General features: G+C 49.7%; 1 protein-coding gene across 5 annotated transcripts in view; it reads right to left on the bottom strand.

The window, feature by feature from the left end:
- Positions 1-15,770, bottom strand: part of SYT7 (synaptotagmin 7) — a 122,119-nt gene that overhangs the window by 52,437 nt on the left and 53,912 nt on the right. For all 5 annotated transcript variants that reach the window (XM_038764251.1, XM_038764250.1, XM_038764248.1 and 2 more), the window contains exon 2: positions 6,429-6,532. In XM_038764251.1, the coding sequence (XP_038620179.1) occupies positions 6,429-6,532 (104 nt within the window). The remainder of the gene's footprint in view (positions 1-6,428; positions 6,533-15,770) is intronic.

Genomic DNA, 15,770 nt, shown 5'->3' on the forward strand with positions numbered 1-15,770 from the left:
GGGGAACGGGAGGATTGCTGTCTCTAGGGTCTTCGATCCCTTTGCTGTCAGAGCATTCCTGATGGCCCCCTGGCCCTGCTACACACATGCGCGCACACACACACACACAAACACTTGCCCAGAGAAGTGATTTTCTCAACATCCCGTAATGTGCACCAACACAGCCACCACAACAGCCAATTATCCTTTCTTCTCAAAGCAAAATAAAAGCCACCACAGCTATGCCTCCCCAGACGCTCTCGCCAGCTGCAGCCCCTCTGCTCACCCGGCCGGGCCGCCCAGGTGAGCAGGGGCACCCGCTGCCCCTCCCCAGTCTCTCTCTTTCTCTGAAGCCCCTCAATCTTCCTCCTTCCTCCCCTGAACCGACACAGACGGGTCTGGGCTGCTCAGAGACATAAGGCCCAGTGTTTCTGACTCAGGGCGAGTTGGGGCTTCTGCTCATTTCCCCCCCTTTCACCCTGTCACCCCTTCAACTCCTTCCCTTTCCAACATCCCATCTCCTCCGTGCTCTCCCCACCCTTTCCCTTGTCTTTTTCTCCAGAGGCTATATGGCTTTCACTAGCAACTAGTGCTTACTGTTTCTCTCTCTTTCTCTGTGTCTCTCTCTGTCTCTCCTTACATTCTCCACTGCTTTCCCACCAAAGAAGTTTCCAAGTCCCCCACACCCCTGCTGCCCCCCAGGCCGGAATCCTGCAGTCCTCTAGCTCAGATTCCCCCTTCAGGGTCAGGACACCTGGAGGACGGCAGGAGTCAGGGACAGAGGGCAGAGGGCATGAAGTCATGGCAGGAATAACTCTGAAGTCATGCCAGGATGCCATCTTTCCCGCTGGGCAAGGACTGAGCTGGGACCTTCTGATGCCAGGCGGCTCCCAAACCAACAGCTGAACTTTCCCCGGCACCTGGAGCCTGGGAGAGCGATGGGCTGGGCTGAGCCAGCGCAAGCCGGCTGGAGATGGAGGAAGTTATTAATGTCTGGAGATGAGATCCAGGGGCGCAGAGCGACCCCGTTCCTCCTGCCCAGGGAAGGCCGCTGGAACCCAGGTGAGGCCCAGTAGCCACCTGGCAGGCTGTGTACTATGCGCCAACCACCGTTCTAAGCGCTGGGGTAGATACATGGAGAAGCAGCATGGCTCAGTGGAAAGAGCCCGGGCTTGGGAGTCAGAGGTCATGGGTTCTAATCTCGCCTCCACCACTTGTCAGCTGGGTGACTTTGGGCAAGTCACTTCACTTCTGTGGGCCTCAGTTCATTCATTCAATCGTATTTATTGAGCACTTACTGTGTGCAGAGCACTGGACTAAGCGCTTGGGAAGTGCAAGATGGCAACATATAGAGACCGTCCCTACCCAACAGTGGGCTCACAGTCTAGAAAGGGGAGACAGAGAACAAAACAAAACATATTAACAAAATAAAATGAATAGAATGAATATGTACAAATAAAATAAATACATAAATACAGTAATAAATCCGTACAAACATATATACATGTATACAGGTGCTGTGGGGAGGGGGAGGAGGTAAGGCGGGGGAGATGGGGAGGGGGAGGAGGGGGAGAGGAAGGAGGGGGCTCAGTCTGGGAAGGCCTCCAGTTCCCTCATCTGTAAAATGGGGATGAAGACTGTGAGTCCCACGTGGGCAAACCTGATCACTTTGTATCCCCCTCAGTGCTTAGAACAGTGCTTTGCACATAGTAAGTGCTAAACAAGTACCATCTTTATTATACAAGGTAATCAGGTTGGACACCTGATTCTAGACTGTGATGTGTTGCCGACTTGTACTTCCTAAGTGCTTAGTACAGTGCTCGGCACACAGTAAGTGCTCAATAAATACGATTGATTGATTGATTGACACAGTCCCTGTCCCACATGGGACTCGCAATCTTAATCCCCATTTTACAGATGAAGTAACTGAGGCCCAGAAAATAATAATTAATTATGGTATTTGTTAAGCTCTTACTATGTGCCAAGCTCTGTGCTAAGCGCTGGGAAGTTAAGCCCAAGGTCACACAGCAGACACATGACGGAGCCGGGATTAGAACCCACGCCGTCTGATTTCCAGGCCTGTGCTTTTTCCACTAGGCCACACTGGACTGGGCTGGTTGGTGGGGTGGGGTGTGCGGGCCAGAGAGAACTGTCCAGGGGAGGAAACACCAGGCTCCAAACTAGCCTTGGGAGGACTGGAAGGAGCCAGAGGGCAAATGGGCACCCACTGTTCCCCTCAGGGGCAACGCAGGGTGATTGAGGAGGGGACAGGCCCTGCTGCTGGGCAGCCCTGGTAGAGGTGTCAGATGGTGAGATATGGAGGGAGACTGAGGCAGAATGTGGGGCCCAGTGTTCTCCCGCACTAGTCTGGGGTGACCGACCTGCAGTGGAGGCCCGTGGAATGCCCAAGCCAAGCAGTTCGAGGAGTCCTGTCCTGCCTCACTGCCCCCTCAAACCTGTAACTCTTCCTCTGAGGGGAGGAGTCAAGGCGCTGACGCCCCACCAGCTGCTGAGCTCCCATTAACCTCCTTAGTGACCCCTAAGTATATGTCAAGCATTAATTAATTATGGTATTTAAATATGGTATTTGTTAGGCGCTTGCTAAGTACCAGGCACTATACTGACCTCTGAGATTAATACAAGCCAATTGGGTTGGACACAGTCCCTGTCCCATGTGGGGCTCACAATCTCAATCCCCATTTTACAGATGAGGCAACTGAGGCCCATAGAAGTGAAGTGGCTTGCCCCAGGTCACACAGCAGACAAGTGGTGGAGTCAGGAGTAGAACCCATGATCTTCTGATTCCCAGGCTGATGCTCTAAGCAGAGAAGCAGCGTATTTTAGGGGAAAGAGCACGAGCTTGGGAGTCAGAGGATGTGGGTTCTAATCCCGGCTCCATCACTTGTCTGCTGTGTGACCTTGGGCAAGCCACTTAACTTCTCTGTGCCTCAGTTACCTCATCTGTGAAATGGGGATTAAGACCGTGAGTCCCACACGGGACAACCTGATTACCTTCTATCTACCCCAGCGCCTAGAACGGTGCTTGGCACATAGTAAATGCTTAACAAATACCGTAATTATTATTTTTACTACGCCATGCTGCTTCTCATGCTGCATTGTTCCAAGCACTGGGGTAGACACAAGTTAATCAGGTCAGACACAGGTCAGACAGTTCCTGTCCCAGTTGGGGTTCAGATTCTAGGGGGAGATTTTCAATCTCCATTTTACAGATGAGGAAACTGAGGCCCTCTAGACTGTAAAGTCGTTATGGGCAGGGAATGTATCTGCTAATTCTGTTGTATCATACTCTCCCAAGCACTTAGTACAGTGCTCTGCACACAGTAAGCACTCAGTAAATATAACTGATTAATTAAGAGACTTCCCCAAAGTCACACAGCCAGCAAGTAGCGGAGCTGGGATGAGAACCCAGGTCCTCTGATTCCCAGGCCCATGCTTTTCCCATTAGGCCACACTGCTTCTCTAGGTTCAACCCTGCCATGTTGGGCTTGCTCTGCCCATCTCTGGGCCTCCTCTTGACTGTAAACTCTCTTCTAGTCAGTAAGTTACTTGAGGGCAGGAAACATCTCTACCAAGTCTGTTCTATTGTAGTCTATCAAGCACTTAGTACAGTGCTCTGCACACAATAAGTGCTCACTAACTGCATGATTGGGCCTGGAGAAGCTGCATGGCATAGAGTACGGAGTCCAGCGCATACTAAGTGTTTAACAAATACTATAATAATTATTATTATAGTGGATGGAGCATATTGGAGAACATATTGGAGAACAGAGGGCAGAGACGGCCAGTCAGAGACAGAGAGAGAGCGAGACTAGAGAGCCAACAAAGGGGGACAATGGAGACAGGGAGAATGGGCTTGGGGAGAGTGCTGAGGCTAGACTGTGAGCCCAATGTTGGGTAGGGACTGTCTCTATACGTTGCCAACTTGTACTTCCCAAGCGCTTAGTACAGTGCTCTGCACACAGTAAGCGCTCAATAAATACGATTGAATGAATGAATAGATCCTGCTCCTCACACAGATGGGATCTTCCTCTCTGGAACCCTACAGCTCTATCCCCCAGGGAACTCCAATGCTCCGCCCCCTGGGAAAATAAAATAAATGATGGCATTTGTTAAGCGCTTACTACATGTGAAGCACTGTTCTAAGCACTGGGGGGAATACAAGGTGATCAGGTTGTCCCATGTGGGATTCATAGTCTTAATCTCCATTTTACAGATGCGGCAACTGAGGCTCAGAGAAGTTAAGTGACGTCCAAAGTCACACAGCTGACAAGTGGTGGAGCCGGGATTAGAACCTATGACCTCTGATTCCCAAGCCCGGGCTCTTTCCACTGACCCTTCTGCTCTGCCCTCCCCCAGGACTCCACTGCTCTGTGCCCTGGGAATCCCACGGATTGGACTCCTGGGAACCCCACCGTTCTGCCCGCTGGGAATCCCATGGCTTGATCTCCTGGGAACTTTACTACCCTGCCCTTCCGGAGACCCCATTGCCCTGCCCCATTCTCCAGGGTGGAACAGAAGCCTCAGAGATGAGCAAAGAGGCTGAGTTGTGCCATTACCAGTAAGGAGCCAGGGTGGGCACAGGCTGGTCCATCCCCACCCCATCCCTCTGTACACCACTGGACTCCCACTGCAGCCCCCACGGCCCCCTCTGGGCCTCAGTTTCCCCTCACTGACTCTCCACCCAGTACCAGTCAGCTGAGGAAACGAAGCCTGGGGCTTGGAGTTCCTCAAACTGATAGCATCAGGAGGAGGGTGGGAGGCTCTTGTTGAGGGGCTTGGGACTACTGAGAAAAGGCCTCTCATTGCAGGCACTCCCTGTCCAGCCCTGATGGGCATGATGGAGGTTCATCCAATTATGAGGACAGGAAACAGCCGTCTTATTATAATAATAATAATAATCTCTTCCCCTACCTTCTTCTCCTCCTCCCCCAACAGTCCCCTCCTCATAGGGCCCACCCACATTTAGGGTGACAATTTACTGGTTTTGCTTGGGGGTGGCACAGGGCTGGCATGGGGCAAAACAAGGTGGGGATGCTCGGCCCTGGGGGAGGCTAGGAGGATGGAGTGGGGGAGGGAAGAGACTGCAGTACACTCTGCAGGCTCATTCTCCCACCTCCCTTCGCCCCATCCTACTTCTCCCCAGCTTCCCAGGGTGATTAATGCTATTCCTGACAGGCCTCGTTACTTATTGATGGTCTAATCCGACTCGTTAATTCCCCGGCCCTCGTTAAAAATGAAAAGAAGCCGTTTGTGTTTGTACAAACCTGAGGGCCAGAATGGATGTGAGGGGAAGGGGGAGATGTGATGGGGAGAGGGGGCAGCGGGGAAGGGGGGAGGGTGTGTGGACAGCAGCTCCTGATTGGACCACTGGTGGTCTCTGTTATGGAGGCCCCCCAGGCTCTCCACCTCCTTCTTCTACTCTCCCCAGCCCGAGGGTTTTGATGTCTGAATTTTATGCAAGTGCGTGTGTGTGAGTGTGAGAGAGAGAGAGCTTCAGATTCTATTTGTGTGCGTGTGTCTCCTCGCAAATGTATGGTCTTTGAGAAAGAGCACAGATCCGTGTGTATGAGCGTTGCTGTGGGTGGGTGGTTAGGTCAGGGTGACAGCAGGCGTGAGTCTGTATGTGGGTGGGTGGGGTCAATGCAGAGGGTAATGATAATAATGTTGGCATTTGTTAAGGGCAAGTCACTTCACTTCTCTGTGCCTCAGTTACCTCATCTGTAAAATGGGGATTAAGACTGTGAGTCCCCCTCGTGGGACAACCTGATCACCTTGTAACCTCCCCAGCTCTTAGAACAGTGCTTTGCACATAGTAAGCACTTAATAAATGCCATTATTATTATTATTATTACTATGTGCAAAGCACTGTTCTAAGCCCTGGGGAGGAGACAAGGTGATCAGGTGGTCCCACGTGGGGCTCACAGTCTTCATCCCCATTTGACAGATGAGGTAACTGAAGCCCGGAGAAGTTAAATGACTTGCCCCAAGTCACACAGCTGACAAGTGGCAGAGCTGAGATTTGAACCCATGACCTCTGACTCCCAAGCCCCGACTCTTTCCACTGAGTCACACTCTTTCTCTGAGGGTATTCATGAGTATGGGGGCGTTTAGGCCATGGGCGTATGGCGAGCATCTTTGTGAGGTTGTGTCCACATCTCAGGCGGTGCAGACTTTCAGGGCTAGAAATGTGAAGGCCAGAGGTAGCAGTGACACTATTTATTAAACTTACTGTGCGCGGAGCACTGTACTAACCGCTGGGAGACAATACCCAGGTGAGAATTAGACCTGGTCCCTGTTGTAGTTCGTGGGAGGCGGTCGGGGACTGCAGGAGGTCTGGGGGGTGGGGGGTGGCGTAAGAACTGGGAGGCTCTTCCTCTGTCCCAGGGTCTCCCAACCCCTGCCCCCCAAAACCTCCCCATGGGCCTTACCAGTTTGCGCTGACACCACTGGCAGATTCCGCACAGGACGATGGTGACGCTGAGGCTGACGGTGATGATGGCTGAGACCAGCAGGACATCACGGGAGGGTGCCCCTGGGAGGGGAGAAGGAGGAGGATGAGGAGGAGGAAGAGAAAAGCATGGATTAGCAGCTTCTTACCCTCCCCCCCCTCCTTTTGCCACAGGGACACACTATTTATTTTGTTTGTGATATGCCTTTAGCTTTAAATCTATTTATTCTGACGACTTGACACCTGTCCACATGTTTTGTTTCGTTGTCTGTCTCCCCCTTCTAGACTGCGAGCCCGTTGTTGGGTAGGGACAGTATATGTCGCCGACTTGTACTTCCCAAGCGCTCTGCACACAGTAAGCGCTCAATAAATGCGATTGAATGAATGAATGCATGAATGGAGCACTTGATATTCAACCCCACCCCCTGCCCCGGAACATTTCTGTCCATATGCATAAATGATTTATTTATATTAGTGTCTGTCTCCTACTTCAGACTCCTTTAGGGCAGGGATCGAGTCCACCAACTGTATTGTATCATACTCTCCCAATTTTGTAGTACGGTGCTCTACGCACGGTAAGTGCTCAATAAATATTGATTGATTCACTGATTGATTGGAGCAGAGTTCTCTCCCAAGGCTGGCTCCCCGCTCCCTAACCTGGCACCAGCTGTGTTAATAATAATGATAGTAATGATGGCATTTATTAAGCACTTACGATGTGCAAAGCACTGTTCTAAGCGCTGGTGAGGTTACAAGGTGATCAGGTTGTCCCATGGGGGGCTCACAGTCTTCATCCCCATTTGACAGATGAGGGAACTGAGCCCCAGAGAAGTGAACTGACTTGCCCAGTCATACAGCTGACAATTGACAGAGCTGGGATTTGAACCCATGACCTCTGACTCCAAAGCCCAGGCTCTTTCCACTGAGCCACGCTGCTTCTCCAGATGGGTACCAAGGCCACAAAGACCTTACTCCCAGTGATCAGGAAAGTGGTATGGGGCAGAAGATGCCCTGTTGGAGAGTTCCTTCCTCCCCAGCCCAGACGGGCACCCTACCACCGCCCCCCTCACCCCCCAAAAATAGTTTGAAAGTGCCCATTCAAGTTAGAGGTGGCACATGTCTGGGGAACACAATAGCTAGATGATAAGCTCCTTGAGGGGAAGAAGATCATGTGTACTAACCCTATTGTAATAGTAATAATAATAATAATGATGGCATTTGTTAAGTGCTTACTATGTGCAAAGCACTGTTCTAAGCGCTGGGGGGGATATAAGGTGATTAAGTTGTCCCACGTGGGGCTAACAGTCTTAATCCCCATTTTACAGATGAGGTAACTGAGGCTCAGAGAAGTTAAGTGACTTGCCCAAGGTCACACAACAGACATGTGGTGGAGCCGGGATTCGAACCCATGATCTCTGACTCCAAGGCCCGTGTTCTTTCCACTGAGCCACGCTGCTATTGTACTTTCCTAAATGTTTAGTGCAGTGCTCTACACACAGTAAGCACACAACAAATATCACTGATTGATTGTAAGCTCTTTGAGGATAGCAATCATACCCAGTAACTACTGTACTTTCCCAAGTGTTTAGTATAGTGCTCGTCCACAGTAGGCACTCAGCATATATCATTTTTTTAAATGGTATTTGTTAAGTGCTTACAATGTGCCAGGCACTATACTAAGCACTGGGATAGATAGAAGCTAATCAGGTTGGACACAGTCTATATCCCACAGAGGGCTCACGGTATTAATGCCAATTTTACCGATGAGGTAACTGAGGCACAGAGAAGTGACTTGCCCAAGGTCACATAGCAGACGAGTGGTGGAAGTGGGATTAGATTCCAGGTCCTTCTGACTCCGAGGCCTGTGCTGTGTCCATTGGGCCATGCTGCTTCTCACGGCACAACGATACAATTTATCGCTGATAGATTGGAAACTCCTGGAGGACAGGGTTCATGCCTCCTAACTACTGTACTTTCCCAAGTGTTTAGTACAGTGCTCTGCACACACTAGGCATTCAGCATTCCCCCATCTAGACTGTGAGCCCGGTGTTGGGTAGGGATTTGCAGCATGGAGAAGCAGTGTGGCTCAGTGGAAAGAGCAGGGGCTTTGGAGTCAGAGGTCATGGGTTCAAATCCCGGCTCCACCAATTGTCAGCTGGGTGACTTTGGACAAGTCACTTCACTTCTCTGTGCCTCAGTTACCTCATCTGTAAAATGGGGATTAAGACTGTGAGCCCCGCGTGGGACAACCTGATCACCTTGTAACCTCTCCAGCGCTTAGAGCAGTGCTTTGCACATAGTAAGCACTTAATAAATGCTATCATTATTATTATTATTTTCTCTATCTGTTGCCAAATTGTACTTTCCAAGCACTTAGTACAGTGCTTTGCACACAGTAAGTGCTCAATAACAGCGTGGCTCAGTGGAAAGATCATGGGCTTTGGAGTCAGAGGTCATGGGTTCAAATCCCGGCTCCGCCAATTGTCAGCTGGGTGACTTTGGGCAAGTCACTTCACTTCTCTGTGCCTCAGGTTACCTCATCTGTAAAATGGGCATTAAGACTGTGAGCCCCCGTGGGACAACCTGGTCACCTTGTAACCTCCACAGTGCTTAGAACAGTGCTTTGCACATAGTAAGTGCTTAATAAATGTCATCATCATTAGTCTTATTAATGAATGAATGAATTCAGCAAATACCATTGATCGGTAGATTGTAAGCTTCTTGGGGCAAGGATCGATCATTCATTCATTCATTCAATCGTATTTATTGAGCGCTTACTGTGTGCAGTGCACTATACTAAGCACTCGGGAAGTACAAGTTGGCAACAAAATACCTACTAATCATGCCTACTAATTCTGGTACTTTCCCAAGTGTTTAGTGCAATGCTTTGCGCACAGGAGGCACTCGGTAAATACTGTTGATCCAAGTTGGGTGTGGAGTCCGGTTCTTCCCAGAGAAACAAACCAACCTCCCCATGATGCCATCGAGGTGTGTTGCGAGCACACAAACACACACACACACACACACATAGAGCCTAACATGATGACCCCATGCAGACTTGTACTTCCCAAGCGCTTAGTACTGTGCTCTGCACACAGTAAGTGCTCAATAAACATGAATGAATGAATGAATGAATGAATGGGGGCAGATTATTATTGTGCAGCAATAATGCAGCGTCGAAGCACTCGGAAGCAGCGTGGCTCAGTGGAAAGAGCCAGGGCTTTGGAGTCAGAGGTCATGGGTTCAAATCCCGGCTCCGCCGCTTGTCAGCTGTGTGACTTTGGGCAAGTCACTTCACTTCTCTGGGCCTCAGTTCCCTCATCTGGAAAATGGGGATTAAGATTGTGAGCCCCACAGGGGACAACCTGATCACCGTGTATCCTCCCCAGTGCTTAGAACAGTGCTTTGCACATAGTAAGCGCTTAACAAATACCAAAATTATTGTTAATTGTTATTATTCCCCCCATCGGCAGCCAAATGTCTGAAGGCTTCCCTGTCCCCTCCATGGGAGGAACCGAAGATGCTTTTCTGAGGCCAGATGGCCGAGAGGCAGTGACCCCACCCTATGTGTCAGAACCCAGGAGTTCTGCCCCTTTCTCCTCTCACCTCTCATTCAATCGTATTTATTGAGCACTCACTGTGTGCAGAGCACTGTACTAAGCGCTTGGGAAGTACAAATCGGCAACAGATAGAGACAGTCCCTACCCAACAACTGGCTCACAGTCTAGATGGGGGGAGACAGACAAAAACGCAAAACAAGTAGACAGGTGTCAATATCACCAGAATAAATGGAATTATAGCGCTATACACAACATTAATAAAATAAATATAGTAAATATGTACAAATAAAATAAACAGAGTAATAAATATGCACAAATATATAAAGTGTTGTGGGGAGAGAAAGGGGGTAGGGCGGGGGAGGAGATGGGGAGGGGAGAAGGAGGAGGAGAGGAAAAAGGGGGGAGGGCTCCCCACCTCCCAGCTCCAAATCAAGTAGCATGGCTCAGTGGAAAGAGCCCAGGCTTTGGAGTCAGAGGGCATGGGTTCAAATCCTGACTCCGCCACTTGTCAGCTGTGTGACTTTGGGCAAGTCACTTAACTTCTCTGAGCCTCAGTTACCTCATCTGTAAAATGGGATTAAGACTGTGAGCCCCACGTGGGACAACTTGATCACCTTATATCCCCCCAGCCCTTAGAACAGTGCTGTGCACATAGTAAGTGCTTAACAAATGCCATTATTATTATTATTATTACTTCTCTGTGCCTCAGTTACCAGTTACTTAACGGGGATTAAGATTGTGAGCCCCACGTGGGACAACCTGATCACCTTGTGTCCCCCTAGGGCTTAGAACAGTGCTTTGCACATAGTAAGTGCTTAATAAATGCTATTATTATTATTATTATTATTATTAAATCAGAGATGGTTCTCAGCAGGAAGTCTACTTCACTGCCCATTCCAGGTCTGACTCAGGTGCCCTTTGGTCCTAGCTGGAGGGGGAGGGAGATGGGGGAAATGAAGCACATGCAGAGAGACCCAACAAGCTAGAACCAAGGCAACCATCCGTCCATCTAGCTCTCTCCATTCCTCAGGTTTGAAGACATCTCTTCTGCCAGGGGAACCCTAGCCGGTGTGACGTGGAAGACCCCCCCTGCCCACAGTATGTGCCACCCCGGGCAGCCAGGAACACGCCCTTTGTTGCGAGGTTGACCTTCGATTTTGCAGCTTAGCAAACTTGAACAACAAACAGTCCCTTCACATTAAAGGGTCCCAACAATTATCTAAAGCAAACAAGTAAGCAAACAGATTACCTTCATCTTCCCTCAGGAAAGCAAATACTGCCGGTGATTTGTTTGGGGGCTGAGGGCTAAGTACCACCTGGTGACAGGTCGGGAGCAACTAATGATACCAGTTCCTTTGGCTGCAGGGCTGCAAGACCTCCTACACAACAATTATTCTCTCCCCCTCCAAAGCCTTAGTGAAGGCCCATCTCCTCCAAGAAGCCTTCTCCGACTAAGCCCCCCTTTCTTCTTCTCCCTCTCCCTTCTGCATCACCCTTGCTCCCTTCATTCACCGCCCCCCAGCCCCACAACACTTCGTACATATCTGTCATTTATTTATATTAATGTCGGTCTCCCCCTGTAGAAGCAGCGCGGCTCGGTGGAAAGAGCACGGGCTTTGGAGTCAGAGGTCATGGGTTCGAATCCAAACTCCGCCACATGTCTGCTGTGTGACCTTGGGAAGTCACTTCACTTCTCTGAGCCTCAGTTACCTCATCTGTAAAATGGGGATTAAGACTGTGAGCCCCACGTGGGACAACTTGATCACCTTGTATCCCCCCCAGCGCTTAGAACAGTGCTGTGCACATAGCAAGCACTTAACAAATGCCATTACTATTATTATTAGAATGGAAGCTCATTGTGGGCAGGGAACATGTCTGTATATTGTTATATTGTACTCTCCTAAGCATTTAATACAGTGCCCTGCACATAGTAAGTACTCAATAAATATGATTGAATGAATGAATGAACAACACACACACACACACACACACACACACACACACACACACACACACACACGCCTTGCCCAGTGATCTTGATGACCTTTTCCTCCTGGGCATTTCCCCATTTCTCCATCCTACTGGCTGCTTCCCTTACTTCTGAGCCTCCCTTTTCTGTTCCCCCTCGTTCCAGACAGGAAATGAGCCCACTGTTGGGTAGGGACCGTCTCTATATGTTGCCAACTTGTACTTCCCAAGCACTTAGTACAGTCCTCTGCATACAGTAAGCGCTCAATAAATATGATTGAGTGAATGAATGAATCCCTATTTCCTAGGACCTATTTCCTAGGCTCCAACTCCAAGGATGGCCAAGGGTACCCCAGACTTCTTGGCTTCACTGGTCTCACTTCTTCCCCTCCCCGCCTTGCTTGGCTCTGCCTGGGAGAAGCCCTGGATGGATTTAATTTGGCATCCAGGGTTTGCTGGCTTGCGGTAATTAATGATAATAATAATAATCCAGCCATGCAAATTAGGCTCAGGGCTTGAGACAAATTAGACTAGATATAAGAGAAATCAGGCTGCAGGGAGAAATGATGTGTCATCCAAATGAAACTGCGCCCACCCCGTGAAATGGTACTCTACATCTCTTCAGTAATAATGATAATGGCATTTATTAAGCACTTACTATGTGCAAAGCACTGTTCTAAGCGCTGGGGAGGTTACAAGGTGATCCAGACTGAGCCCCTTCCTTCCTCTCCCCCTTGTCCCCCTCTCCATCCCCCCATCTTACCTCCTTCCCTTCCCCACAGCACCTGTATATATGTATATATGTTTGTACATATTTATTACTCTATTTATTTATTTTACCTGTACATATCTATTCTATTTATTTTATTTTGTTAGTATGTTTGGTTGTGTTCTCTGTCTCCCCCTTTTAGACTGTGAGCCCACTGTTGGGTAGGGACAGTCTCTATATGTTGCCAACTTGTACTTCCCAAGCGCTTAGTACAGTGCTCTGCACATAGTAAGCACTCAATAAATACGATTGATGATGATGATAATAATAATAATAATGGCACTTACTATGTGCAAAGCACTGTTCTAAGCGCTGGGGAAGTTACAAGGTGATCAGGTTGTTCCTCGGGAGGCTTACAGTCTTCATCCCCATTTTACAGATGAGGGAACTGAGGCACAGAGAAGTGAAGTGACTTGCCCAAAGTCACACAGCTGACAATTGGTGGAGCGAGGATTTAAACCCATGACTTCTGACTCCAAAGCCAGTGCTCTCTTCCACTGAGCCATGCTGCTTCAAGCTTCTCCTCTCCACCTAGGGAGGTACTCATACCATAATCCTCTGAAGACCTACTGAACACCAGGTGGTCCAACACAACAGTCACCATTGTCCTCTCCTTGAGAGCTCTTGGAAACAAGGTGGATCTTGGGTTCACCAAAACTCTACTCAATCTCCCTTTACTCCTCTCCACCCCTGACTTTCCATTCTATTCACTCCTCCCACTAGTCCCAAGGCTCCTCACTTTCCTCTTCATGCTCAACTTCTTCCCAGCTTTCTACTCCTTCTGCCTTCCCCTCATACTCATCCATTCCCCTCCACACCTCAGGGACACCAGAGGACATAGCCACGGCAATAGGCCAGTCTCTCTCTCTTTCTCTCTATCTCTTGGGTGGTAGGATTGAAGGAAGCAAACAACCTATTTCTGAAAGTTTCATCTGACCACAGGGATCCTTCCTGCCCTGCCAAGCAAGGTGGGGAGGGGAAGAAGCGATACCAGTGAGAACTGGGCGAAGCCCAGAAGTCTGGGGTACCTTGGCTCCCTTCTGTTCAGCTGGGTATGGGAGCAGAAGGAATTGTCTGGAAATTAAGTGGTGAGCATGGAAATCTGGACACAGAAAGGTAGCCCATGACAGATTCTAGATCTGGGAGTTAGGCCGCTGGCTTCTCTTTCCAACAGTGCCCGAGTCCCAGGAGACTCGAGGCGTCCCCCGTCCTACCTCGATCTCCCCACCCAAATCAGGAAGATGCATTCCTGGCTCCACGGGAGAGAAGATGGGAGGTGGGGAGGAAGGAGAGGAATCTTTCCTCGCCCTTACCCTGGAACAGATTGGCAGAGATTGGGGGTGGAAGAGGTGGATATGGGAGTGGGCGAGAGGTTGCATGGTCTTAGAGTCTCCACCGCCAAAGGGAGGAGATGGACTGTGTAGGGGAGAGGAGCTGCGGGACATGACCCCTGTCCTTGGCCTGGAGCTGAGCCCCAGTTCCACAGCTCCTTCTCAGCTGCTCCTCTTCTTCCTTCTCCTTCTCCTCTTCCTCCTGTCAGAGGGAGGCCGTGATTAATGGATGAGGAGGGATGGGAAATGAGAAGGGATGACTCCTTAGGCACCTGGGGAGGGGTGCGGGAGATAGGCAGGCAGCTGACTTCCGAGGACAAGTTCCAGACCTGGGAAACTGGAATGAGGGGAAGTGCTTAGGAGAGTTTTCCCCAGTTTCCAGTTCTCCCCCCTCCGCCCCTCACACACACAAACACAGTCTCTCCAACCCCCATGCTAGAGTTCCACACGCTGGCATATTCCCCACAACCACAGACACACCCACACTGTCAAGAACATAGACACGGCGTCTTACATAAATAGCCAAATGATGAACAGAGAAGAACATGGACCCCAGCTTGCGATGCTTTAAACCACCCAAGAGCACAGTAGTCTTGGCTCACACACTGGGGATGTACTGACTGAAACGAAGCCCCCAGCACTACAGTCAGTCTCAAAAGTGACGCACGCAAATGTGTGTCTCTCCCTAGATCTTTGTCTCTCTCCCTAGCTCTTTGTCTCTCTCTGTCTTTTGAGAAGCAGTGTGGCTCAGTGGAAAAGAGCCCGGGCTTTGGAGTCAGAGGTCATGGGTTCAAATCCTGGCTCTGCCAATTGTCAGCTGTGTGACTTTGGGCAAGTCACTTCAGTTCTCTGGGCCTCAGTTACCTCACCTGTAAAATGGGCATTAAGACTGTGAGCCCCCCATGGGACAACCTGATCACCTTGTAACCTCCCCAGCGCCTAGAACAGTGCTTTGCACATAGTAAGTGTTTAACAAATGCCATTATTATTATTATTAAATGTGTGTCTCTCCCTAGCTCTTTGTGTGTGTGTGTGTGTCTCTCTGTCTTATGAGAAGCAGCATGGCTCAGTGGAAAAGAGCCCGGGCTTTGGAGTCAGAGGTCATGGGTTCAAATCACCGCTCTGCCAATTGTCAGCTGGGTGACTTTGGGCAAGTCACTTCACTTCCCTGGGCCTCTGTTACTTCATCTGTCAAATGGGGATTAAGACTGTGAGCCCCCCGTGGGACAACCTGATCACCTTGTAACCTCCCCAGTGCTTAGAACAGTGCTTTGCACATAGTAAGTGCTTAATAGACATCATTATTATTATTATTATTATTATTATTATTATATTATTATTTTGCTTCCCTACGAACAATGGGTGAGAGAGGCCCGAGAGGCCCTGGACTTCCTCGCAGCAGGAGAGCAGGTGAGGGAGCTGTTGGCTGTTGCTTTCTCAAAAACACCCCATTTTCCTTTATCTCTGCCCTCACTCCCCACAAGTTCTACTGGGTTGACTGCTAGGGTGGCTGCAGAGTCAGTCTATGTAGCAAGATCCCGGATTCCCAGTTCTCTTTCCTGTGACCTATTCCCCCCTCATGGACATGAGGCAAGGACTCTGACATCTCCCCTCTAACCTCGTGTGTTCCTGGGCACTAACCCTCTTCAGATTGCATTCATTCATTCATTCATTCAATCGTATTTATTAAGCGC

Source organism: Tachyglossus aculeatus, chromosome 22 (genome assembly GCF_015852505.1).
Source record: "Tachyglossus aculeatus isolate mTacAcu1 chromosome 22, mTacAcu1.pri, whole genome shotgun sequence".
Classification (NCBI taxonomy): Eukaryota; Metazoa; Chordata; class Mammalia; order Monotremata; family Tachyglossidae; genus Tachyglossus; species Tachyglossus aculeatus.